The sequence below is a fragment of the Nannobrachium achirus genome (genome assembly GCF_963921795.1).
Source record: "Nannobrachium achirus genome assembly, chromosome: 15".
Lineage (NCBI taxonomy): Eukaryota > Metazoa > Chordata > Actinopteri > Myctophiformes > Myctophidae > Nannobrachium > Nannobrachium achirus.
In genome coordinates this window covers 33449800-33469455 of record NC_137822.1, presented here as the reverse complement: position 1 = coordinate 33469455, position 19656 = coordinate 33449800, and the positions used below count along the sequence as shown (strand labels likewise).

General features: G+C 41.6%; 1 protein-coding gene across 1 annotated transcript in view; it reads left to right on the top strand.

Moving 5' to 3' along the window:
* Positions 1-6924: 6924 nt before the first annotated feature.
* The window catches only part of niban2a (niban apoptosis regulator 2a), a gene marked incomplete at its 3' end in the record, with an annotated part of 43436 nt that continues 30704 nt past the window's right edge, over positions 6925-19656 (top strand). Inside the window, exons 1-3 of the mRNA XM_080743570.1 lie at positions 6925-7161; positions 17081-17211; positions 19461-19589. Coding sequence (XP_080599696.1) covers positions 7107-7161; positions 17081-17211; positions 19461-19589 — 315 coding nt within the window. The 5' untranslated portion in view covers positions 6925-7106. The remainder of the gene's footprint in view (positions 7162-17080; positions 17212-19460; positions 19590-19656) is intronic.

Below are 19656 nucleotides of genomic sequence, written 5' to 3'. Positions count from 1 at the left end.
GCCAATATACTGTAGCTCAAAACATTTTTCATGTCAAGGTCCATTATTTATTTAGCATTTGAGCCACGGACCACCATCTGATGAGATGTAACCTCTCAGGCCCAAAGCCTACAAGATTTTGTGACAATGTCCACAATTCCATACTGTTTTGATGTGGTGCCATAGGAGAAATAACAGGCAAATGTTCATCAAAATAAAATATATTCTAGACTACTGTAAATGAAGTAATGGAGATCTCAAGAGTTAAAGATCTATAAGGGTCCATTTGGTTACCAACTCTCCATTGTTTAGCTGGGGGACCACTGGTTGAAAACCACTGCTGTTTTTTGTTTTACTTATGGGGGTCCCTGGAACCAAATCTCTGTGGGTTAATAAGCTATACAAATAACATGTTTGATAACCACTGTCCCAAGGAACACCTCCCCTCCCCCCAGCTCCATGTGAGGTGGAATGGATACATTAGCTAAAATTATGCTTATAATAAAAGGTGGTATAAATACCACATACTAATCCTTTTTATTTCTTAGTTTTGTTTTTCATTAGCTAATGGATCTTTAAAAGATTAGACCTGCACCCTGCCACTTGCTCGTTCAAGAGAATAATTTATTAAAGAGCAACATTTTGGTTGTGATATCTTCCTGAGCAGTGGTGTGATATGGATTTTAGAAGTGGTGCCCCTCTAAATTCGTGACGTGATGATTCATATGCGTGCATGTGAGGCACGCGTGCGTGCAGCTAAATAAGTCTGGGCTCGCCGAGCCCAACCGAGCCCACGGCATCTCACCCCTGTTCCTGAGGCAGTGTGCGGGTCTAATCTTTTTCAGATTCATCTGCTTATACTGTCTTGGCACCTACAGTATTTTCTGGACTATAAGGCGCACCTGACTATAAGGCGCACTGTCAATGAATGGTCTATTTTCAAACTGTTTTCATATATAAGGCGCACCTGACTATAAGGCGCACATAATAGACGCTACCGTTGCGTTATGCATCCAACAGATGGAGCTGTGCTAAAGGGAATGTCAATGTCAATGAATGATCCATATATAAGGCGCACTGGACTATAAGGCGCACTGTAGTTTTTTGAGAAAATTAAAGGCTTTTAAGTGCGCCTTATAGTCCGGAAAATACTGTACACACACCTGCTTGAGAGGAACTGGGTGTGCGGAAGTCTTCTCTTCACAAGTTTTTTTTTGTTAGCTAAAATGTGTTTTAAATTCACACAAATGTCTGCCAAAATCAGTGGTTGTTTTACAAGGAATTAGCCAAGCACACATCACAGGACTAATAGCTCCCTGTCCTTCCGAGCTATAGGACCTTTCAATTGGAAAAGACACTCCCATCTGCAGCATCTATAGGTCCCATTTACACTGGCAGCCAAATCCAGCCTGCTCGCTCCGTTCCGCGATTTGTTTTGTCTCTCCGCATCACAGTCTGGAAAGCCTTGTATCTCCAAGGGGAGGTGGGACTTAGAACGCGGCTTTCCAGCCACCGCAGCTTCCGATTGGACTGTGGTGCGGGGCGGGACAAATACACCAGTGTGTATTGGCTGGCTGATGACGCTACCCTAACCCTACTCTGATTTGTTGGAACAACATCCAATCAGCAACAATGTCGCCTACGTCACAGTCACAACGGACATTCAGAAATACTAGTCAACTGAATCATTTCCGGACTGTGATGCGGAGAGACAAAACAAATCGTGGAACTGAACGAGCAGGATGGCGCCCAGGCTAGCCAAATCCAGCCTGAATGCAGATCTGTGTCACATCCAGACTGGGATCTGATTTGTTCCATGTGACCATTTAAACCAATCGGATTCCAATCTGGATGTGGCACAGATCTGATTCAGACTGGATTTGGTTGCCAGTGTAAATGGGGCCTATAATGCTTGTTTGTTTTTAATGTAGCTGCAATCAACCTATCAAAAAAATTATACCAGTGGTTTTCAACCGTTTTCACTTCAAGGTCCATTATTTATTCAGCATTTGAGCCACACACCACCATTTGATGAGATTTAGCCTCACATATCCAAAACAGTTTTGTCCACAATTCCATTGATGTTGGTGCCATAGGAGAGATGACAGGCAAACATTGATCAAAATAACAATTCTTCTATATTTAATTCACCGTTTGTCAGCCTTCTGATTGGTCCCTGAGACTCCCTGACTGGCCAACCAGAAAAAACCATTCACTTTTTGCTATCGGGGGTGGAGTTTGTGCAGTGGAGAATGTTGCTTCAGGCTTTCAACAACTGTCCGCTCTGCGCGACACAGCGTTCGTCCAGTACGGCCGCGGGCGGTGATAGCGATCTCGCTCATCATAATGAATAAGCTTCAACAAACTAGTTCACATGGACCTTATCAATGGTCTAAGAGTTACGATTGGGTACATATATTTTAAATGGGCAGAATTACGAAAAGCCAGCCTATTATGTGAGGAAAACTATAATCTGGCTCTCCTCTTCCTACCCAAGATGCAATGCGCTTTCTCTTTCTATTTCTATTCTCTCTCTGATCCAGAGGATTAAACTAATTAAAACATATATTTTCGGGGGAAAACTACTGTTTTGCAATGTAATTACTGTACCTTTTTCTTCCCTTTTTATTAATATCACGTAGATGTGTTTTTTTTGGTACTTTATATAGCTGTAATGAGGCTATGAAAAAATAAAAAATCCCATCCACTTCCACTATAAAATAATCTGCAATGGATGATTCTGTCCCACTGGGATTAAACAAATTAAAACATGTATTTTCGGGGAAACCCCCTGTTTTGCAATGTAACTACTGTACCTTTGTCTTCCCTTTTTATTAATATCACCTAGATGTTTTTCCTTTGGTACTTTATATAGCTGTAATGAGGCTATGAAAAAATAAAAAAATCCCATTCACTGCCACTATAAAAACAATCTGCCCAGGGTCAAATGTCCCACCATAGTAACAGGGCAGAATGGGGCGGGATTTGCAAAAGCCTGTAGACTTCTTGTAAATTAAGTAGGCCTAATGTAGATGTTTAACAATAGTTTAACTCTCAAGAGCATAATGAAACATGGTCAATTTGGTTTCATTTTACACTCTGAGTTAAAAATCTAATAAGGGTCCATTTGTTTACCAACTCACCATCATTTAGCTGGGGACCACCTGGAACCCCTTGAAGGACCACTGGTTGAGAACCAATAGACATAGGCCTACTGAAGGTTTATTGTGACCGTTAGGTCGCAAGTTACTATGAAAAGCTCCACCGGATGCCCGCCTGTCCGTCACTTCTTCCCCTACTCTTATCTCCGCCACCCCTATCCATGCCAAACTTTACGCACACACTCCTTGGCTGGTAAACCACAACCTCCGCCCCTGATTTCTCACATTCCACTCTTCTAGCGCCACCGCGAGGATGCTTTTTGCAGACTCTTATCCATGCCAAACTTTGCACACACACTCCTTGGCAGGCAACCCACAACCTCAGCCCCTGATTTCTCACATTCCCCTCTTCTTGCGCCACCATGAGGTTGCTTTTTGCTGACAACATTATGTGACCTGGCGCTTATCTCCCGATTAGGGAGTCTTACTGGTAATGTTTCTTTATAAATAAACACACTGTAGAAGCGACAGGAAAAGCTCGGACATTATGCTCTGCCATCACTGTGATGTTAGGGGACCCACTCTAACAGGAAGAATGGGTTTACCGCTCTGACATCACGCTCTGGCTTCACTGTGATGTCACACTAAGAGAATCCTGTTTATGCCCATATATGGAGTTCACTGATGTCATCAATATTAAGCCCATATCTAACAGGACTTCATATGGGAATGCCCATATATGGAGGCCACATTGGCCACATACCACACTAACAGAATACATATGGCCAAGACAAATGGCCAATTAAGGCAGCCCATATCTGTGTGGCTGGTTCTACAGACAGGGATCTCCATATATGGGAATGCCCATATATGGAGGCCACATACCACACTAACAGAATACATATTATATGGCCAAGACAAATGGCCATAAGACAGCCCATATCTGTGTGGCTGGTTCTACAAACAGGGATCTCCATATATGGGCATAAAAGGGTATGATGTCAGATACATCATAGGACTTTCACATAACGAATAACTGAGTAAGCATGTTTGGGCTCTCACAGCATATCTTCAGTACATGGGTCTCCATAGGGTAACTGGTCCGATGGCCAAGACATGGAGCGACCTCGCTTGTCGCCCTGAGGCGTCTTATTAGTTAGACTAGGCCTACTCATAATGCTTAATGGTATCAAAGTTGAGGAGCTCACCTAATTAATTATTAATAGGCCTGTAATAGGCTAGGTTAAAACAATACAAAAATAAAACAAAACAAACTCAAGCACTTAAACAATTACAATCACATTTATGTGAAGTGCACAAACACTGACGCTCTGTCTGGACCAGAGCTAATTAACCTTACCACAGGGAAAGCAGATTGGAACGCACCGTGGCAGAAAGCTGCCTCACGTTACCCCCAAGACATTGTTAAAGGGATATTCCACTTTCAACAGGGAAACAGTGGTAACAGTGGAAGGGTTCCTCTCCACATACACACGCATTGTAACTTCAAACTTCATTTTAACCATTATAGATTCATTAAAAACACCCATTATTTTTTCTGGTGACTCATTTTACCCTCCTAATACGTGAGCAGGCCGTGTTATATCCATAACTGTTTTCATGTATTTTTAATAATTATTTGGGAAAATGGAAAAAATGAAATACCAAAAATAATTATTAAAAATAAATGAAAAAAGTTATTGAAAAAACACGGCCTGCTCACGTATTAGGAGGGTAGTTTGAGTCACCAGAAAAAATAATGGGTGTTTTTAATGAATCTATCATGGTTAAAATGAAGTTTGAAGTTACAATGTGTGTGTGTGGGGAGAGGCCCTGGGCCTGGAGGGCCTGGTAACATTTACATCAAATATCTAAATATTGAATCAAGCAAATTAAAAACTGTTCAGGGTGTTCATAAACTCCTGATTAGACGATACAATGACCAAAAGTGAAATACCCCTTTAAACCAAAAATTTTAGTAAACTTATAAAAAGCATTAAAAAAATCAAACCTCGGTTCGAAGTGGAGTGGTGAATCTGAGCGTGCGTGCGTGCGTGTGTGCGTGTGTGTGTTTGTGCCTGCACAACAGCGCCCCTCCTTTAACTTGTGTGGCCACTCAAGGTATTGCCAGGCTACAGACATACCCAGCCAGCCAGCCAGCCACATAGCCAGCCACAGACATACCTGTCTATTGGGAGTGCTTTCACCACTCCAAAAACACCTGCTGCTGTTGCACTAGGACTTCCTGATTTAGATTTTCAAAGGGAGTAGCCTACTGCATCGTTATTGGCTGGTCCAGAATTGTCTCACAACTCCATGCCTGGTTACATAAAGCTTTCGCCTAATTGTAGTGGAGTAAACATACAATATTTTCCTCTGAGATGTAGTTGGATCTATAGAAGTAAACGCAATGGACATTTGAAATAGGCCTAAACATACCTTAAGTGTAGCCTACTTAATTAGGCCTACAATACTTGAGTAAATGTACTTAGTTACTTACACTGCTTGTCAGTGATATGTCCATTCAAACAAAAGGGAGCTTGAGCTTGATTCAATCAGTCAACTCTGCTACTGGTGCGTTCCTGACATTTGGTAAGAGAGCATCCAAGATTCAATCATTCAATAATTATTGCCATGTCAACAGAGTTGATTGGAATTTGTTTCAGTAGCCTACAGCTCTTAAAACATATCCTATATAGGCCTAAACAGACAAAACGTGTCAAACACGAGTAGAAAACGTACACAAATGCATTCAAATTCATCATGAGAGACCTACTAATGTCTATAAATAAGATAAATAGGACTAGGAGTAAGGACTGATTGATTGATTGATTGATTGATTGATTGAAGAATTTATTAGAAGTTTGCAATAGAAAAAAGTACAGTTTCATGACAGTACAAATCACTGGTAGACCTACAAGGTCAACTAAAAGGAGATCCTAGAAAGCCGAGGCTTATTTCCACAGGAACCACACTTTATATAACATTGAAAGACAGACGGATAAAGGGTTAGGACAACCCCATGTGAACTAACAACGGAGGGCCGTGCTGGTTTATAGCATGTTTTATGATTATTATTTTATCTAGATGCGCACAAATTCAAAATAAATCAGTTGGAATGTGCCTTTTAATACTAAATGCCTTCTTGCTTGGCGCTGTTCTCGACAGTGGATCAAATTAATGCAGGTCTACTCTGGTCCACATGATGGCGCTGTGTCTCTTTCAGAGAGGGATCGAGGTAGAGCGACTTTGATTGACTGACATCTAAACTAGAGTAACACAAACTGTGAAAAATAAGTAGCAAAAGAGGTTCTAAAAGGTAAAAAATGAACTGATGATCAAAGGTTATTAGGCTAGCTAGTAGCTAGACTGATAAAGGTGTTCAATAATTTCCCATGTATGTTATTAGAAAACTTTCAAGTTTCAATAGCCTATGAAAGAGTCCCATAGAATCCCATATTCGATCCCATATTCGATTCTTGGGGATCCAGGGTCCTTGAAATCATATATGACATTGATAAACTCTACACACAATTGAATTACCTACCTACAAACATTATCTATTGAAGAGATGACACTGTCAGATGATGAATAGTTCTCCTTCCATCCATACTTTACATACAGAGCAGAGAACACAGCCTAATGATTAGCTGGTGGCCACTCCTTTAGCAGAACACGTTGGTTCCCAGAGGGGTGTGTCCATGTCTGTCACTATATGAACTACAGACCAATCTATTCACTTCACTGAAGTTGCTAGTAGTGTCCCGCCTCTCATTCGAGTCACCCACGGGACCCTGGACGGACTGGACTGGAGAGAGAGAGAGAGAGGATAAACTAACGGGATTATAGAAAGGTACATCGAGTCAAACAGAAGAACTGCTCTACAACGATCTGGTGGAGGGGAAGCCAAAGTGGATTTAACCATTTCCAGACATCTGAGGTGATAGTGCGGTGTAGAGAACTTCACCTGGGCTAGCCGACTTAGCCAGGGGTATTTGGGAGTCTTTACCTCAGTTACCTGCAACCATGGGAGACGTCGTGTCTTCTCATCTGGATGAGAGCAAGCGTGAACTGATCACAGGTAAGAGAGAGAGAGCACCGTTTGAGCTGGATCACTCACATAGCTTTGGTTCTCAAAGTGTGGTCCGGGGACCACCAGGGTCCTTTACGGGGTTCAAGGGGGTCTCATGGCAAAATTAAGAACAGTGTAACCACTTTTGTATGCTATTCAAAAATTGCTGAGATGTGAACTTGTAGACATGCTACTTTTTGAACTTTTCTAGCCTATTTATTTTTTACAAGAAAAAAAGGGGGGGGGGGGGGGGCTGAACACTTCTCTTTTGGGGTCCCTAGCACAACATCTTTTTAGATAGGAGTCTGTCAGATAGGAGTCTGCCAAATACTCTATGCCTACAGAAATGTGAGGGTCCGGGGTCCTTGACATGAAAAAAATTGAGAACCACAGTATCTATTGAAGAGATGACACTGTCAGATTACTTCTCCTTTGTCCAGAGATGGGAAAAGTACTCACGTTCTGTACTTAAGTAAAAGTAAAAGTACTTGTGAAAAAAACGACTTTGGTAAAAGTAAAAGTACTCATTCCAAATAATTACTCAAGTAAAAAGTAAAAAGTACGTGCTTTGAAAAGTACTTTTAAAGTAAAAGTAAAAGTATTTTTACCGTATATTTCTAGAATTTTAAGGATATTAAAATTAAAAGATCCCCACCAAACATACGTCTTAAAACTGGCCCAGAATTGGTTTCCTACTATGATGTGAAATCTAAATGCAGCAGTGTTTTTTTAGACTGAGTACCAGTTATAGATAATATTTGACTCTCCAAGAACAATCATTATTATTATAAAAAATATATGTATATCCCACGATTTTGTAACCCATTTTTTAAAGTGCCAATTGACCACCAAGTAGGCCTACACCATTATGACTGATGTTAAAATACAGATAAGGTTTCCTAATAAGAATGTCGTTTTCATTGTTCAATTATAATTATAATACATCTCACATCCACAGACAGACAGATTTCTGACTGTTATACTATAAGATGTTTTGCATGTCTGTCAGAGGACCCCAATGTAAACAAGCCATACAGACTGTATGGATGATAATCATACAGGAGTGCGTTTGCTATGCGAACTGCTAATCAAGTATTCAATCAATCAATTCAAACAAATGCATGCATGAGGGCACGCACACGCGCGCGCTCTCTCTCACACACACACACACACACACACACACACACACACACACACACACACACACACACACACACGCTAAAGGCTTTTGCGAGGCAAAGATGACCGAAGCTACAGTTGTGCAGAGTCTGCAGAACGTTTCACTTTTTCCATACAGAACTTTATCCAGCATGAGATAAAAAGCAATTGCACTGACTCACCTAAGCTTCGGAGGTTAAAAAAGAACGCATTTCCAACGTGTGTGCATTACAGGAGCAGCATATGGCCAAAGTCTTGTGTTTATAATCCATAGTTAGTTATAATCCACGTGAATTAATTGAGATGAATGGTTTACAGCATGATGGTAGAATTAAACCACCTTTCTTCCTCTTCCTATGAAAATCGTGGATTTCAAAATAAGAGCATAGGGTATTAGGCTATTATGTTATGTAGGCTATATGATTAGTTTTATTTGGTAGTCTAGTTGCAGGAAGTAAATAGACCGGTGCTTTCCGACTTGACACAATGACTCTCACTCTGGCCAGGCAGCAGCAGAGCGTCACCGCAGCCTCTATGAATGATGATCAAGCGCTGTAATCATTTTGTTTGATCTGCCACGCATCGGCGCAACATTAACACAAAACCAAAGTAGCGAGCCTGTTTTGAAAATGTAGCGGAGTAAAAGTACAGATACTTGTGTTAAAATGTAACGGATAAAAGTAAAAAGTACCCAGAAAAATAATTACTCAGTAAAGTACAAAGTACTGAAAAATGTACTTCGTTACAGTAACGAAGTATTTGTACTTCGTTACTTCCCATCTCTGCCTTTGTCCATCCATACCTTACATAAAAAGCACACATCCTGTTGTAGGCTAAAATACCAGTTCCCTAGAAAGTCACAATGCCATGCCTATATCATCTATCTAGTAGGCAATCTCCAACACTTGCCTAGTCTGTTCTAGTATTCACTTTATGTTGCACTGTCTGTGTCTGCACCAACTTGAAGAAAGCCCCAGAGCTCTCCAGGCAGGGCTATTTACAAGAGATAATAACTAGGTTTCCCCATGGCCCGGGGTTGGTGTTTGTGTAAGTTTAGTACTGGCTTCTATTTAAAACTTAGAATGCCCATAGCCTCCCACTGTGATTTATTGTGGTTGATGTGATTTCCACAAAGCATGGGAACGGAACAAGAGTTGAGTGAGCAGTACCCAGTTAGGGGAGAGAGAGAGAGAGATGCATTGCATTCTGTTTTGGCCAGATGGGATGCTCATCTCTCTTTAGAGTGGCAAGGCTGCACCAATGTCACTCATGTCAAAAGAGTTTAAGAAAATAAAGACGCCCAATTCGTATTTGCTTTGACTTAGTGGTTAGGGACTTGATGGTTTCCCAGAGAAGTTGTCTGACTCTGGCCTGGGGAGCTGCCACAGCCTGCCAGCCTGAGGATGTGTGTCACATGTGGGTGCACCATAGCATAGTATTTTAGAGTTAACATACAGTACAATGAGACAATTACACATAAATACATAATTGGAATAACACGTAGGCTACACAAATAAGGGCTTTATGCCATGTTGGAGCCTCTGCAGTGTACAGCATCTACAAGCTATTCTTTGTAACACAGAGTTAAACGTGTGTGTGTGTGTGTGTGTGTGTGTGTGTGTGTGTGTGTGTGTGTGTGTGTGTGTGTGTGTGTGTGTGTGTGTGTGTGTGTGTGTGTGTGTGTGTGTGTGTGCGCGCGTGAATGAGAGAAAGAACAAGGAAGAAAGGAGGCTATGAGCCAGACAGGCGTTGTGCATATTAATCCTGAGGCGTGTTGCTACCTGCTTTTACATTTTCAGCTTCACTCACTATTCTGTTCTCTGCCAGTCTCTATTCTTCAATGCACCAGACATAAAGTTGATAAACTCTACAAATAATTACAGTAACTGAGACAGTAACTATAATAAAGCGGTGGCCTGCCATACAGAGGGGTACAGCATGACTTATTACCAGTATCATGGGTTTGATACAATCTGCTTTGATCTAATGATTAGATCAAAGCTGATTGGATCAAACTCTCTATACAGATTATATTCTAATATGTAGACATTTTTAGCCTACTTTTTGAAAAATCTATAGTGTTTCCCACATAAAGTTACACTCTTAAGTGACTATTCTTCAGCGTTACATCAACATACTCTGTCACCTCTACACTGACTGTGATATTTCTTAATTAACTGTGTGTGTGGTTGTGCATGTGTGGGAAGGCAGGCTGGTCAGCATTTCTGTGGTGGGAGTCTTGTTTAGAGGAGACAGCTCAATCAAGATGATTTCTTCATACTTGCTGCTGAAGCACATTCTCACTGACTGATCTTCTCCTCCCTTATGAGTGGACAGACACACGACACGCACATGCACACACACATGCACACGCGCGCACACACACACACACACACACACACACACACACACACACACACATACACACATACAGTTGAGTACATGCACACGCACGCACATGCACGCACACACACACACACACACACACACACACACACACACACACACACACACACACACACACACACACACACACACACACACACACACACACACAGTCACATAGTCACATTTATTTTACTCCCCCACATGTGTTATATGCAGTCATTAATAAAACCTTTTTAGTGAAAACATCTTCTCAGTGCATCTGCCTAGTGCCTACCTACACTCAGTTGTGCAAAAATATTTGACATCTCAGTGATGTTGTCAGTCATAATGAAGACATAAGAATACAGTACTGTACCTGGCCTGTTCGTTGAGCCCTATAGAAGTTTGGCTCACATGGTAAATCACCCATTGGATGAAAGCATAAAGAGGGTGAGGAAGAATATATTCAGCAAATTCAAAGGCTCGTCTGAGGACGACCTAAAGAAAGATACTTTTTCAAACCAAAACCAAGACTCACAACACACAACACTGTAAACATTTAAAGCTTCTCCCAGAGTGTGTAAAGTGTGTTTTCATCAGTGTGCTTGATAGCATTACAGGCCTCAACAAGGCAACAATGGAACTCACATTGATTTTTCATCAGATCTAGGGATGGGACGATACGCGATATTATCGTTTATTGGGTTAATAAAAAACACTCACAATAATCGTATCGTAGAGATTTAATTTATCGTGATATCGTCCTCTGTCATGCACTGGGATCAATTCACCTTTTATTTGCAGAGCTGCATATCCGGTACCACTTAAACCCTCTATAATTGGTAAAAGGTACTTAAAATATGCATACTTGATACAGTCTTTTTTTCACTCTCTATCAAATGTCTTTGCCAAAAAACAGCCGATCTACAAGCTCACAATTGCGACGCGTTGTGAGCTTCTAGATCTGCTATTTTTTGGCAAATGTTCCGCCCAAGATAATGGATTTTGATTATCGCGATAATATCGTAAATCGCGATTTCTTTTGTCACAATAATTGTGATATGACATTTTCATATCGTGCCATCCCATATCAGATCATGAGTTGTGTCTCTGTGATTATAAAGTGATTATAAACTGATTAGATCATCTGATATACCACATAAAACTGTGGTCACATGTCTTTTCTATCAAATACCACATACAACTGTGGTCACACATTTGTCTATGTACATACAGTATGTGTCTTTAATTAGAATACAGGGCTACAGGGCAATATGTTAATTAACCTCAACCTCAGGAAGTCCTTTTGTAAACGATTACTTTACAGGTACTGTATTTCTGCTTTACTGAGCACAGGGCATTGTAGAGAGCCAGGGAAGAGGGGACAGAGAGTGAGGAACTGACATGCAATAGTACACTGCAAAACAAGTTTTAAATGAACACAGATAGTCTAAAAATTGACCTGTATTATTAAGTGTCCACTTTTACACCCTCAGAATTAAACTATAAAAGTGCACTCCTCAGAGTGCACAATAAACCTATTTTACACCTTCAGATTTAAATTAACATTATTAAAATTGAACTACAGATAAATCATAAGCTACAAGGGTTTACTTTTAGTTACCAAAACACTCAGGATTTTGCCGTGTAGTTACAGTATGATGTCTGGCCAGATTTGAACCTGTGCCAAGCCTCCAGACCAGGACACCCCCAGCCCACTTTTAACAGCTAATATTTAAAAGCGTTGCTAATATCATCACAGCGTGTGGTTCTCTCCCACCTTCTTCTGCTCCAAGGACAGGCTCCAGCATGTTATCTGCACTGCAGAGCAGGAGATTGGCTGTCAGCTGGCCTTTATGAAATAGCTGCGTGATGCCAGGGTGAAGAACAGGGCAGGAAGGGTTGCCACCAACCCTACATACTCCTGTAACCATCTGCTCTAAACACCATGCCTGGTGGCGACACTACTATGCACTTCAAAATAGCCTCCCCAAGACGTGTCACCTTTCCTGAGTGTAGTGATTTAAAGCTGCAATCCAGAACTTTTATTTTGCGTGAATAAAACACTGTTTTAACCAATCTGTATGTTTTAACTAAACTGCAGTGATTGGAGGTGGTGTTCTTCTGCTCTACTGTGGTATGCAGGGTAGGAGCACATTACCTGAGGCTTAAAGCGCAATATCTAATCTAACCCTGCCCAGTTAAAGCTGCAATCCATAACCTTTATTTTGCGTGAATAAAACACAATTTTAACCAATCTGTATGTTTTAACTAAACTATAGTTTACGTTACCTGAGGCTTAAAGCGCAATATATAATCTAACCCTGCCCAGTTTAAGGTTTAAAGTTTAAGATTTTAAAACTGTCGCATGGCCCTTTCACACTCAACATAAAATGTCATATTGTTAACTGAAATGTTGAGGGTCATGGGACAAAAGTGTCAGACTTCAATAAATGTAAGCCTCACTCTTGTACCATTGACTGTGTGTGTCTCACCTGTCACTTTAGATTAGAACTATAATCCCTTCTCTGTACCATGCAATTTAACATTGGCCAGCCCAAACATCGTCATCATATGCCCTGTGATGTTCAACAGGACTCGCACACATATTATTTGTGTGGGTCCTATTGTGTCAGACTCAGGACGCTGTATGCAGTGGTAATAATAATACCATATATTGGTCATTTCTAGGCACCAATATCACCATGACATATCCCTGTACCTTGAGGCACATATTGAATCATTGCACCAGCTGTCTCATTGTATTATAGCACTAGCTGGGTTCCCAGCATTGCCAGTCTATGACGTCAGTATTATGGTGATAAAAGGAATACAGCACCGGATCAAAGAAACAATACATTTTCAGGTGGGTTGTAAATTTCATCCAATCAGGAGAGCGTGTCCGTTTATTCAGCTTCAGTTTTCTAGTTGTCCAATTCCGAGTTTGTCGGCTCACTTCTTTGTGTCAACCATTCCAATTTCCCTTTCACGTTTTTCACGTGTATCCTGTATGAGTTCTCTCACCTGTTTGAATACAATTGGCATCCCAACCTGAAAATGCATTTTCTGTTGACTAGAGAGACCCCTGTTATTGAACAAACACAGTATATAAACACTCAAGCAAAGATCGCTATCAGAATATAGAGCAATTTAACACTTATTTTAACCAAAAATATCACTTACTGCACCTTTTTCACATAATGCCGTACTACCCACTGAGCTACAGAGGACCACAATTATCCTACATTATACAGTACTGAATTCATATTATGTGTCTATGTAGCAGTGGCGAGACCTAGCGCTTTTCATTTATTCCATACTCGGTCAAAGAAGCCCTCTGTCTGTCTGCCGGTAATGGAAACAGGAAGCAAAGTGTTCAATTCCAGCCCAGATTTCCATTGTGGTGCCCCAACTCACTGGCAGCTAATGGGGATCTAAATAAACTTAAACATTGGCTAGTAGGGTCACACATGTACATACGTTAAATACATGCAGTATAGACACACACACAATACCAACAGTATTGCACTAGCTAACTTGGAACTGTGCCTTTTTTTTAACGGTTAGCTTCAAGCCAAACGATCATTTCCAGTGTGGTGTGTTGTAACAAGAGCTGCTAAGTCTTCTGTTCTCGTGTGTGTGTGTGTGTGTGTGTGTGTGACTGTGTGTGTGTGTGTGTGTGTGTGTGTGTGTGTGTGTGTGTGTGTGTGTGTGTGTGTGTGTGTGTGTGTGTGTGTGTGGGGGGGGGGGGTGTGTGTGTGTGCGTGCGTGTGCGCGTGTGCGTGCGTGCGTGCGTGCGTGCGTGCGTGTGTGCGTGCGTGCGTGCATGTATTTCTCATGTATGCGTGCATGCTTGCCCTGTCTTCTGGTTCTGGCATGGCAAAGTCGTGGGCACGGGCAGTGGAAACTAAGTACAGTCTGCAGAAATAGCAGCCATGATTGTACAGGGCAGGCATTGCATGTTGAACATGGATGTGTTTCAAGCTAGCTCGCAGACTTGGTGGAATTTCATATGGCATATACTGTAAGGTCAGACAGATAAGGTTACAAAATGTGATATCCATTCAAATTAGAAAGCAGAACTTAACATTTATGGAGTAATAACCCCCCAAAAAAGGCAGATATGATTCTGTTTTAAAAAACAATTAATTTCAAAAAGCACTATAGCACATGATCAAAACAATGGACTGTTGATAACAGTGCAGTTATCAACAAAACAGAACAAACACTATGCACAGCTGTACGATTCGGATTACACTCTCTCGCACACATGCACACACACACACACACACACACACACACACACGCACTGAGCATACATATTTAGATCAGTGGTTGTCAAATTATTGGTGACTTAAGGGCCAACCTGCATTGGATGAAGAGAAAAAAAGTTGACTAACAAATGTCTCTCAATTTGCCTTGCCCTACAATGTGACACACTCTGATTAAGCAATCTTTCAATACTCCCTAGTCCCTTTTTTCCTCCACTGAATGGCTAATTGAAGTTTACAATTTAGTAAAAAGAAATTAAGAAAATAGGCCTAAGTAGAATAGCCTGCTGCTAACCATTATACTCTTGTATGCATTCTAGGAATACCCTGCTGGTATAACAAAGGACTTGAATGAACAGCACCACATGGCTCATAGTATAGTATAAACGGGAAAGTCCTGTTCTGGCGAAGCCCGAACTGGCGAAGTGGGGATTTGTCTCCTACCGTAGCGATCTGGCGAATCGATTGTCCACGACACTGCAAGCGGCGCGAAGGCCAGCGGACCTTGGTCCTGCTCTTCGCCCCCGAGCGCCGCAGGCGCGAGTGGCCGCGAAGAGCGGGCCAGGGCCGCGCGGCCGGCGGAGCGCCGCGCGAGTTACGAAGCCGTGGTGAATGCAATCGTTATATTTATGCCCAGGCCGAAAGGCCTGGGCAAGCGCACGATAAACGCCCTGTCCAGAAGACGTTCGCCAGATCGCTACGGTATCGGACATTTCCCCACTTCGCCAGTTCGGGCTTCGCCTAAAAGGTACGTGCCCAGTATAAACAATGGGTTTGGGGCAGTAGCATTGGACACAGTAAAATCCCCAGTGTTGATGTGACCATTTGTTAAATTAACAGTCAGGATTCTCCAGTATATGAGTAATTACTACGGTAGTTATGTGTTTTGGGCATAAGGCCTCGTTTGACGTCCTAACTCTGTCCCTATCCTACCTCCCTCACATTCTGTCCCTCGCTATCCTGTCTTGTGGAGACACTTTCCTTCCTGCCCTCCCACACCAGACCTGCTTGCTCCTTCCTGTGCCCCCACACCCCCCATCCACAAACATCTCTCCTCATCCTGACTCAGCTGAATGCGCTGATCTGCTCACAAACTCTTATGTTTCCTAGTGATGGGGCGGAGGTCATGGAGATTTGGATTCCCCAGTGTTGCTTGTAATCTCATTTGAGTTCGGTCCTATTTTGACGTTTTGTGTGTGTGTGTGTGTGTGTGTGTGTGTGTGTGTGTGTGTGTGGGTGGGTGGGTGGGTGGGTGTGTGTGTGTGTGTGCTTCAGTGATTCAGACTGTGGAAAGAATCTTTGCCACAAGTCAACTGTTAAGATGTATTTTGGGTGAAATGTAATATTTGTGGTGATAACACTGGACCTTGCAGTGAGTGGTGTGTCTTTAACACTGTGGGTGTGCAAATGCATCCATTTAGTTCTATTTAGACACTCAGACTCTGGACAATATGAATCCGAAATTAGCCTACAAAAACAAATAGTTGCTACATACTGTACATGTACTGTAAGCCCCTCCCATACACTAAAATGTGTTCCCGGCCTGAATGGGTTGTGTCACGTTTTACACTCAAGAGTTAAAATAACACTCTTTTACTGTGTAGGCTAGGCAGTATGTTTGAATTGGATTGTTGACAATTCAACATCCACTAATCCATGTAGAGTGTGTCGTTCACCTATATGTGCAGACTTGAAATATGTTACTGCAACTGGTACTTTAAGTCCCATATCGACTTTGGTGTAGCCCATGGAAAAAATGCTAACAAACAGCTGATTTTGAAATCGGCTTCAATCAATTTCAGATTGATAATTCCAATCCACTGAGGAAAATAATGCATGAGAACGAGCAAAGACTGTGTCCATCGATTTGTCATTATATGTGACTGACTGACTGTAGCACGCTGAATGCTACTGTGGGTTGTTGATGAAACCATTTTGTAATTAAAGCTGCACTTAATTGACCACACAGTACAGTACACACTCACAAAGGGGACAAGGACTGGCAGATGTCCATATTTGGGCTGTGCGACGTACTGTAGGTGTGAGGTGTGAGGGCCGAGGTCTGAACCTCTAGTAATGTAAAAGTGCTTTACATTTAATTGTGTATGTGTGTGTGTGTGTGTTGTCCCCAGCTCGCACCAGGGATGTGATGAAGGAGTTCGGTGCTCTGTATGAGCAGCAGTATGCAGTGGCTCTCTTCAACAGCATCCGCTATGAGATTGAAGGCGGAGGAGGAACACAATCACAGCTCCTTCACAGGAAGGCAAGTTTACACACACGCACGCACACACGCACGCACGCACGCACACACTCTCTATTCCTACAGGGATGTACATCCTGTACCACTCTCTCTTACTATAGCCAGACTCCCAGCATAGTATAGGCCAGTCATTTTGGGATGGGGGCCACATTGGTTAGAAAGGTGACTTGATGTGGGCCGGACGCACGCTCACGCGCATTCAGTTATACATTGTTTTTCAGTCTGTTGTCTCAGTCACTGCTATAACTACATTATATCACTTTAAAAACTGTTATCATGAAGAAGAATGGCTACTTTAATTATTGACATGAAAAACAAATAATGCAATTATTAAGGAGCTCCAATAAACAATTTGAAAGTAGAACATTTCAATATGAAGTGAAATACACATTACCATATCAAAGCCAACATTTACATCTGCAGTTTCTGCTAATTAATGTGTGGCTATTGTTCTCAGGTTCCAGCTAGAGATCACGTGAGAGCCTAAATATTTTCAGATTGTAGCTACAAAACATCTTTTATGCAGGCCAGGCCAGTTTCAGCCATCAAACTCAGACTAAGAACTCAGTTTGGTCCACATGTACAATAATGAAATATAAAAAAAAAAAAAAAGCTAATCTCAAAAATACTTTTTGTTGGCTTTTATTTGCTGCTGGTTCTAGACACCGGACATCTCTTTGCTTTAACTAACTTAATCCGAAGACATTCTCTTCCTTAACTGTCCAGTCATGTAACGGTTTTGCAGTTTTTCCCTCTACAAGCAAAAGAGTGTGTAATATATGCATCCCGTACAGTATCCCTGAATACCGTAGTGTTTGTGATCATATTTAGTGCCCAAAACAATCAGTCTACCTCGCCAGCCATGCACGGACACAGTTCAGCCATTCAACGGTCTGTGCCTTTGTAGTTGTTACCGCTCCTGACGGAACCATGGAGCCATTAGAGGGAAAGTGGAGCACATTTCATGCATGGACAGCCATGAATCACTCCTCCTATCCTCCGTTACTCAAACTTAATGTGATAGCGTTGCAGCGGGAGAGAGAACACAGGTGCAAGAATGAATATGCAGCACAGTGACAGTAGTCTGACTCTTTAAATGTACAGTATATTCAGATCATGAATCATGCTCAAGACATGGGAGAATTTCACATTTTCCAGGGAACAAAACGATCTTTTAAACACTGTGGTCTCTTTTGCCCCTCTCATCCTGCCACCCCTGTCTCTAACAATTTCCTTAACAGTAAAGTCCTGAGTGTTCATTTAACTCGGAGAGGGTACAAATGAAACCAAATGGAACCTATTTGGTTCCATTTGTACCCTCAGGATTTTATGAACACTCAGGATTTTACTGTGTTCCTTCCTCAAAGAGATTGAGTTGTTTGCATTACGGTATTATTTGATCTAAGACAGGAAATCTAAAAACAAAGTGGGTGTTGTATATATAGCTGTGTAAACACTCATGTGATGGTCCAGTCCTGCACACCCACAACACGGGAAGCACCAATTAAGCTTCAAGATTATGACAATGGCATCAGGTCAACCCAGAGCCACTGAAAGAGAGTTACGACACTCCCATAGACTTACGTCGTAAACTAATTAATATATTTAGACTTATGTTGCAAACTAATAATATTTTGTATAATATTCAATATCCAATCATTTACCGGCAAACCCAACTTACAGTTGATTTGGGATTTGTTTTGTTGTGCTCTGTGATAACAACAAAGAACAAGAAGAACGTGGAAGTACCGTATAGTTCCAAACATTGAATCCTCACAATGGGTGTTGATGAGGCATGGGCAATGAACCATGTGATCGTGTCGCAGCAAGATGAAATAGTATCGCAATCTCTCTCTTTCAATGGGTCTGGATCAACCTTGATGGAGCATTGATGTAATATTAATATTATACTATATAATAAATGTGTGACCTTGGTGTAAATTATTTATCCTGGTGGTCAATGCCATGACTTTGTGAGGGTCCACTCCTTTTCAAGTTATCATACACATTTTGTCTTACTTAGACATTAGAGATGTAATGGGTTGACTTGACAGTAAAAACTTCAGCGCCCGTGTAAAAATGTAACAGTTTAAAAGTCATTTTTACACTCCCAAGTTATGTCGATTTAACTGTGATAGACCTACCCAAGCTAGCTTAGACGGCCACCCGACTATCAACAAGCACGTTGCAGTATTGTGAAACCACCACGGTAGCAATAATAATAATAACTGTTAATGATTTTTCATTTCCAGGACCCACTTGAGGACAGGTCCATCTTCTCAGGCAGCATGTTTCAATATCTTGAAGAGAACAAGAAATGGAGGAATCGTTTTTTGTTTATCTCCAACACCTATGACATCAGCCTATACGACGGCAAAACGGTGAGTAATCACTCCTACAAAACAGCCAGTCTCTCCATTTGCTGGAGTTTTGCTATTCTATTCTAAG